Genomic DNA, 8,397 nt, shown 5'->3' on the forward strand with positions numbered 1-8,397 from the left:
TTTTCACTTTGGTATTTCTTGTTTATGCTGAAGACGATAGAACACAACGTAAGTTTTTTTTATTGTACATCTTTCAAAATAAATGCTGATTAACTCTTTCCTTTGATCACATATTAGTTAGCTAAAATATTTACAGATTTGAAGTCACGATTAAATTCATTCAATCAGTACTGATAAAGAAGGCAAGTAAAATATAACTCTATACGGTGCTGAAAGAACAAAAAAGGACTTTAATTCACGTACACTTAAATCTTTATTCACTTCTGAAAGTTTCCTAGATAATATCAAAATGATTTTTTTTTTCTTTATTTCAAGTTAAATTACAAAAAGAGGAACATTTCTTGAAAGCTTTGATTGAGGATTTTTTCGATGAAGGGTGTAACTGCACGATCAGTTCTTGCTTATGTTGCAATACTGTAGGGGGTGAGACAAAATATTTAAGTTTTTAAATATTTCATTATTTTGAATCATAAATATAAGTCAAGACATTGGAATATGTCATTGTGCTCTATTTCACTGATATATGGGTATTACTTAATGTGGAATTGATTAAGACGAAGATATTCTTAAATATGAAAAAAGCATGAACTCTGTAAAAATCTTTTTTCAGTATGTGGTGATGTTCATTACATTGCTCAGTCACGCGAGTTTTCCATTGCACTCATGGCAGACAAAGTGGTCAAGTTAAAGATGGAATTATCAGGTAGGTTCAAATACTATGGAATCATTTTAGTTCCTCGCTACGTATAAAAAATCGGGGAGAGAATGGAAGATCTAATTTTAATTAGATTGTGGTTCAATATATTGAGTTTCGTTTCTTACTGTAAAGGGAGGTAACTAATTCTTAAAATTAATAGATGTCATTTAAGAATCTTCTCCTCTAGAACTACAAGACTAAGTATGAAACGAAAATGAGTGTGTAAAGGATAAAGAATAACTTGTACGCATGCCATATGTATCCATTTAATAGGAGGGGATCAGAATAGCTATCCAAAGACGTTCACTTTATCCATAAAATGGCCCTGTACATATACCAATTAAGTCCCATTCAAATGTCAATATAAAGAAGAGACTCATTGCTTTCATTTCCTAATATATACATTTGTGGTATCTCTCTATTATATAAACATACAGAGAGCAAATATCTTCATACCTGTAAGAAGTTTTTCGAAGATCATAGGTCAATACCTGTCCTAATCACACAGCGCAGTAATATCTACATTTATAAAAAGACTTACTCTACTTAGCAATATAGCATGTTTTTCATGTATAAAAATGTAAAAAAAAAAAATACGCAAGTAAATAATAATAATTTTATTTACAATGTAAACCAGTATTTAATACAGTTCTTGATCGATTTTACATAGAGAATAGAAAACTACGTGTTATAAGTTTCATATCTGAGCTGCATAGTCTCAACGTTTACCCTTATTTTTCTTGTAGACCTCTGAATGCTATAATTTTTTTTTCATTAAACTTTACTCAAAATAAATTTGAAAATTTGTTGGAAAATATCAATGTAATGCAATCACGCCACAAACAGCTGACAAACACTGCACTTCGGAAGTTCGGTAGGCACACCTCCATCATCGAGATCGTTGTCTTAACAATGTAAGCTGTCGCCAGTGTCTCCGTGTCAACATCATAATAAATACGCCTTACTGAAATCGTAGATTTTATGTTTCTGATCAAATTTTATACTTTGCTAACGCATAGCTCATGGCTTGGTCAATCGAGTGATTTTTATTGACTTTATTGATAAAATTGCGAACTCCTATGATTTCAAGTTAATTGGTCCGGACAAGTGTCTCCATCCATCCCTTTCCGACCGAAATTCCTCCATTTTTTTATTATCAAACATCGGACGTGTTTCTTTCGGCCTTCACAGGATTTGATCACGTGACCGACCCACTTCATTTCCCAGAGAAGTTTTTAAACTTGTTATTTATTTCTTAATAAAAAATTTTCCTCCGGAAGTCCAGGTATTGAAAAACAGACTTTGTGAAATTGCAATATTCTTTAATTTTTTTCAAAAATGACCAAAAATTAAAACTGTTTTTCAATATTTTGCATAGCCCCCAATCTCTGATTCAAAATATTTAATTATATAATGAAAAAAACTGATTCAAAAGATTATTATCCATGTTTCATTTTTTGGATCGAGGGGTGAGCTCATATTTTATTTCTTTGTTGAAGGTACTCAAATACACCCATTTTCTTCAAAATTTCAGGAATGAAGATAATGACGCAATTTATGACGTCATAATTCATGGACTAGCGAGAAAGTTACGTCATTTTTAATAAAAATGCCGTCACCAAGGTCCAATTAAGAAATATATAACAAGTTTAAAAACATTTCTGGGAAATGAGGTGGGTCGGTCACGTGATCAAATCCTGTGAAGGCCGAAGGCCTTCTCAGAAGATTTGATCACGTACCGACCCACTTCATTTCCCAGTGAAGTTTTTAAACTTGTTATTTATTACTTATATTTACATTTGAGACGGACAATCGAATATAATCGAATAAAAATATTGCACTAACTGTTCGTCGTAGATTTTGACAAATTACACAAGGTGTAAATCGGCTTGAAAAGCGGTTACACTTCAAATTCATCTGGCAACGGATTCTGTTTTGAAGGAAATATTCTGTGAAAGGCTACTTGTGATCAATTATAGTGAGCATATTGGTGAATGGGAATTTTTGTATTCATGAGAACCCATATTCGATGTTAAAAAACACAAGAAACACGTCCGATGTTTGATAATAAAAAGTTGGAGGAATTTCGGTCGGAAAGAGATGGATGGAGACTCTTGTCCGGACAGTTAACTTGAAATCAAGTATAAAATTTGATCAGAAAAACATAAAATCTACGATTCCAGTAAGGCGTATTTATTATGATGTTGACACGGAGACACTGGCGACAGCTTAGGACAACGATCTCGATGATGGAGGTGTGCCTACCGAACTTCCGAAGTGCAGTGTTTGTCAGCTGTTTGTGGCGTGATTGCATTACATTGATATTTTCCAACAGATTTTCAAATTTATTGTGAGTAAAGTTTAATGAAAAAAAATAAATATAGCATTCAGAGGTCTACAAGAAAAATAAGGGTAAACGTTGAGACTATGCAGCTCAGACACGAAACTTATAACACGTAGTTTTCTGTTCTCTATGTAAAATCGATCAAGAACTGTATTAATTACTCGTTTACATTGTAAATAAAATGATTATTATTTTATTTACGTATTGTGTACATTTTTATGCATGAAAAACATGCTATATTGCTTAGTAGAGTAAGTCTTTTTATGTAGGTATTACTGCGCTGTGTGATTAGGTCACGTAATGAACTATGACCTTCGAAAAACTTCATACAGGTATGAAGATATTTGCTCTCTGTATGTTTATATAAAAGAGAGATACCACAAATGTATATATATAAAATTTTAATGTATTTTCAACTTAAACTGAACAGTTTTGATTTCTTCAGAAATTCACAGGGCCAAAAAGGGTCCTAAGTGAACCTTGTTCTTTGAACACAATTAATATCTGCCAGACAAGATTCTATTTTCAAAAATACTAGTAAGCATTGTACAGCCCAGTTTATATTCAAGGCTGTTCAAATTGACGAGCCTGATATGCAATTTTAAAAATACATCCATGATCAGTGGCGGATCCAGGAATCTTGAGAAAGAAAATGGGGGGGGGGGGGCGACCAGTTTGAGGTCAGGGTAGGGGGTCAACGGCCACACCCAAAAAAATGATTTATTAAATCTTATGCATATTTTGGACACAAAAGGGGGCGGGCCCCCTGCCCCCCTCTAAATCCCCGCCCCCCTGCCCCCCTCTAAATCCGCCAGTGATGATCTTATATATAAGCATATTGCAGTGTGAATTAACAACAAAATAAACCAAATAGTAATTATTTTATTATTTCAGCTGATAATCCAGTGGCATGCAAAAACGTTTCCAGCCAAGGACGCAAGGGTGTAATTTGTATGGAAATCGTTAATCTCAAGATTGAGTCATCCGAAATCAGTGGCTGTTTGAATGTCCTCATCTCTGAGATGGAAGGGTTCAAGCTAAAGCTTGGATGTTTTAAGATGCCATATTCAGGCGGGAAGAAATTTCGGTTCCGAAAAATATTCAGAAAGCAAACTGACCAATATATTTTCTATAAAATAGTAAGAAAACTTGGTTATGAGATCTAAGGAGGAAATGTGTACGAATGTGTATTCTGAATTCTTAAGCGTTTCTACCAATAAAGCGATAAGAATTACGTCATTTTTCAGTGTTTGAAATAACCGTGCACCCGACCACCCGAAACGCACAAATTTTGCCACGGGCGAACCGATCTGCACGTATGGACACCCTGCTAGACGTGTTAAAATTTCCCATAAATTAAAATTCATATGTTTGATAAATCTCTCTCAAATCAACCAGTAGTATCGGTAGTAAAGTGTAAGAAGCAAACGGGTAGAATTTGTCATCCTATAGAAACGAGATCGAAGTTATGGTGATCTGGCCCAATTCATGTTATCACTAAAAACAAAGTTATAAAAGACAATTATTTTCTCTGGCTAGTAGATTTTTGGCAGGACTGACAACTTCCACTAGCAGTCAGCCCTGCATGTCTAGCTAATTCAGACACTGCATTTTGTCACTACAACCCCCCCAACATACCCCCCACCCCCCCACCCCCCACAAAAAAATATCACGTTCAAATGTCCGATCTATGAAGTTATATTCTATATAGACATCCTTTCAACAATTAAAAAAAAAAACAAATATGATAGACATGCAAAATTAGCAGTTATATCCGTTAATAATAATAATACATTCAGGATACATGGCCATGCCCTAACCCCCCCCCCCCCCCCCAATAATTTTGCCGATATATAGTATACTATATAAAACAAAGCCACTATATGCTTGTGCCCCGTCAATAAAAACGTCTGATGCCCCCTTTTTTTTGCTTGTCAAGGAATTTTGGTAGTTGATAGTGCTCCCAACTGAAAATGTATGGCTGCCCCCCCCCCCCCCGCCCCTCCAAACTGAAATTGCTACTTACGGGCCTGGGATCTATAATAAATTTATGCAATAACCGAGTCACGAAAAATCAATCGTTTTTAAATTAAATTTTTATCAAGGAGATTGAAAAAAAAAAATGAAAACTGCTATTGAATTTATTTTTTTTATACTATATATACAAGGACTAATATAATTGGCATTATTATTTATTCAATTCACTACTTTCTTTTTAAATGACAGCAGTAATTGGTTGAACTGTCCCACGTATTTAATGAGTGGGAGTGGGAATCCCGAAACCCCCTCCTCACAATAACCCCTGTCTTTTTTTTTTTTTTTTTTTTTTTTTTTTTTGGCTTCTTATTTTATATCAATGCTCTAATCTCCCTTTATGAATTTACACTACTACATGTATAAACATGCTTGCTAATCTTGGTTGCCCTCTCTCCCTTCACGGTGTAGTACCTAAACGGTTGCTATCAGAACAAAAAAGCGTTCATTGTTTATATTCGTAAATTTTACGGCTGCTAGCTGAAATAAATATGTTGAAGGAACTTGTAACAAGAAGTAAAATTGACAGAAAGTGACCCCAAATCGATTAAGCCTTAGAAAAATCCTTGTGCACGGAACAAGTAAGGGATTTCTTTAAATGATGCCAGATGTATTTTGTAGAACAACCTTCTAAAAAATTAAATATAGTAAAATTTCCGAAGCATGTACCCATTCGCAAGTCAATATACTCCAAGTTTCCATGCTTCTTTTCATCATTTATAGGTTAGTTTGAGTTCATTCTGGTATGTAAAGATGTGTCAATCTATAATAATTCGTAGATATTATATTTTTTTATAATAAAGTGTATTTTGAAAGAAATTTTTGGACGAAACACGATCTTCTTAAGTTACGGTTACTATCAGAATGTTGGTAATGTATGCACCGGCTGCTATTTGAAATATGATTTGTTTTTCAATCAAGAAAGAGAAAATTAAAAATCTTACGGATGCACAGGCCTAAAAAATATATTTAAAACCTCCAAAGAGCATATGGAACACAATGTCTACATGACCAATTGACATTTATCAACTTAACTCGAATTTGTTGCGTTCTGCCACGTAGAGCTGATCTTCGAAAAACATCAGTATACAAAATCAAAAAGAAAGCTATACGAAGGAAACGTTTAAATTAAATGAAAGAACTTTACCATCAGTACTTCAAAAGCTTTGGAAAGCTTTCGAAAACTCTTTTTTTTTTTTTTTTTAAATTTTTATAGCCTATATGTATACATAGACCTAAATAATATCTAGTAAATTTTCAGTATAACCTTTGACGGTAGTGCTTTCGAACGCTGTAGCAGAAAAAATACAATTAACACGCATTATTCAAACCATCGGATCTTGAATGGAGAGGATGTCCGATTCCCCCTTGTGGATGATTTTCTGGATTACTAAATTTATACAGATATAGAAGAGACAATCACCCCCCCCCCCACATCCCCACCCCCGGGGCTCGAAAGAAGGAGGTTTTTCAGATAGAGAAGTCTTCCACTTTTTTGCTTGCTAATGTTCTTAAATTTACTTATATTTCTCTCTCTGTCTCTTTTGAGTGGGCTTGGAACCCCCCCCCCTTTCCCCCTTGTAGATTCGAACATGAAAAAGACTAATATTCTATCCAGTAAGTAATATACATGTATATGTACATTTAAAGGTAAGAGCATTACAATTATTAACAGACATACCGGTATGTAGTCTTTTTTGGAAATAAAAGGGGGGAGGGTAATTGCTTCCAATTCAACCTTCGTTCTCATTTTCAATGCATGTACATATTTTTGGACATTGGGAATGTTTGACCATAGTGTATGAACTGGCCTTCAATTTCTGAATAGTGTTTGGAGCAGGTCCATTCTAAAGAAACTATTTACCACTGCTCATTGGATAAAAGTTTATATCCAACCAAAAAACCATGAGAGGTCCTTTATTTATGAATCTGGCGTAATTACCAAGGTGAAATCTAATAAATTTAATAGAAGGTCACATAAGTTAATGGCTAACAATTTTATTGTGTGCTGGATACTTAGTAAATGTACAGGGTATTTACAAACAACACAGTCTATTATATTTAGTCATTTCATATACGTATAGATATAGAAATAAAATTGTCATTAAAGGATCGAAAGCAAGCTAGCTAGATAATATAAACAAGTCAAGTATTAAAAAGAATATACACTGTAGAATGAACATTTCAAAATTAATATATTTTTCTAAAGTATTGTATAATAGATGTTAATTAAGCATTTAATTAAAGAAAATTTGAAAACTTAGGACATTTCCAATAGAAACCGGTGTTGTTGTCTAATAGTAGCCGTAACATAAATTTCTCCCCATAAAAAAACTTTTGTTCTTAAGAAACCGATTAAAATGGGTAATTCTATGAAATAATCAATACTTTTTACAAATATACACAGATCTGTCGACTCATTTTTATCAAATATTTGAACATTTCGACGCTAATTAGACATATTTCTTATGTGTATGTAAATGTGCTCGAGGCTTTCGACAGTTTTCGCCCTATACCTCAACAATCCTTTTATTCTTTAAAAGTTTAGAGATCTATATATGTTAGTTTTAAAAGGTATGTTACGTTCCGTATGGGTGAAATACTAAGCAACTGAACTTCAATAATTGAATAATTGACCATTTTGTTGAGCCAGCGAAGAAAAATACTTACCATTTCGTCCATTTTTTTTTCCAGTAGCAACCGCACAATTTTCGGATAGCAGTAATGTACGCACATTTTTTCCGATAGCAATCGTTTAGGTACTACACCGTGCCCTTGGGCCTGTTATATTTAAGCGGAGTAACTCAAAAGGAAAGAGATAGCAAGTAGCCTCCCTTTTTACATTTTTTTTCATGTGTTGGCTATGTCACAGCATGCATGCGATACTGAAATTACTTAAAACCATAAAGAGTTGTCACTGCCTTGGTAGTAAGTTATTCGTTTATACAATATAGGACATTTTTCTTATAGAGGCCTATCACAAAAATTACAGGCGATCTGTAAAATCAATCTATTGTTTATTTGATCTGTCAACTCGAATTTTCTAGGTTCAATACTTCGTAACATAATTTATGGTAAGAGGTCTCGGATCAGTAAAGGTTTTCACTAATAAATATTAATTAATCTTTTGTCTTAAAATGCCACTGGCGATTTCTGAAACGCATATTGGGTATGGGTTATAATTATAATACATGTATGTATAGTTATAATTACGGAAGCCCATTTAGGACCTATTAAAAAATATTTTTGAATTCGATATAACGAATTGTTGAATTTGTTATAACAAATTTAATTCGTTATAACACTTTATTTGAATTCGTTA

General features: G+C 33.5%; 1 protein-coding gene across 1 annotated transcript; it reads left to right on the forward strand.

Moving 5' to 3' along the window:
• Positions 1 to 4,258, forward strand: LOC133172528 (uncharacterized). The gene is made up of 4 exons (XM_061307436.1): positions 1 to 48; positions 316 to 423; positions 611 to 703; positions 3,936 to 4,258. Exons 3-4 carry the CDS (start codon positions 664 to 666, stop codon positions 4,205 to 4,207), a joined length of 312 nt encoding a protein of 103 aa, XP_061163420.1. The 5' UTR covers positions 1 to 48; positions 316 to 423; positions 611 to 663; the 3' UTR covers positions 4,208 to 4,258.
• Positions 4,259 to 8,397: the final 4,139 nt, after the last annotated feature.

Source organism: Saccostrea echinata, unplaced genomic scaffold (assembly GCF_033153115.1).
Source record: "Saccostrea echinata isolate AGI-Se365-2 ecotype Australia unplaced genomic scaffold, CSIRO_AGI_Sech_v1 ptg000054l, whole genome shotgun sequence".
NCBI lineage: Eukaryota > Metazoa > Mollusca > Bivalvia > Ostreida > Ostreidae > Saccostrea > Saccostrea echinata.

Bases quoted from the DNA above. Each gene is read 5' to 3' on its own strand.
- LOC133172528 (XM_061307436.1), top strand. From the start codon at position 664: ATGGCAGACAAAGTGGTCAAGTTAAAGATGGAATTATCAG. The intron at 704-3,935 runs GTAGGTTCAAAT...TTATTATTTCAG, and splicing joins GTTAAAGATGGAATTATCAG to CTGATAATCCAGTGGCATGC.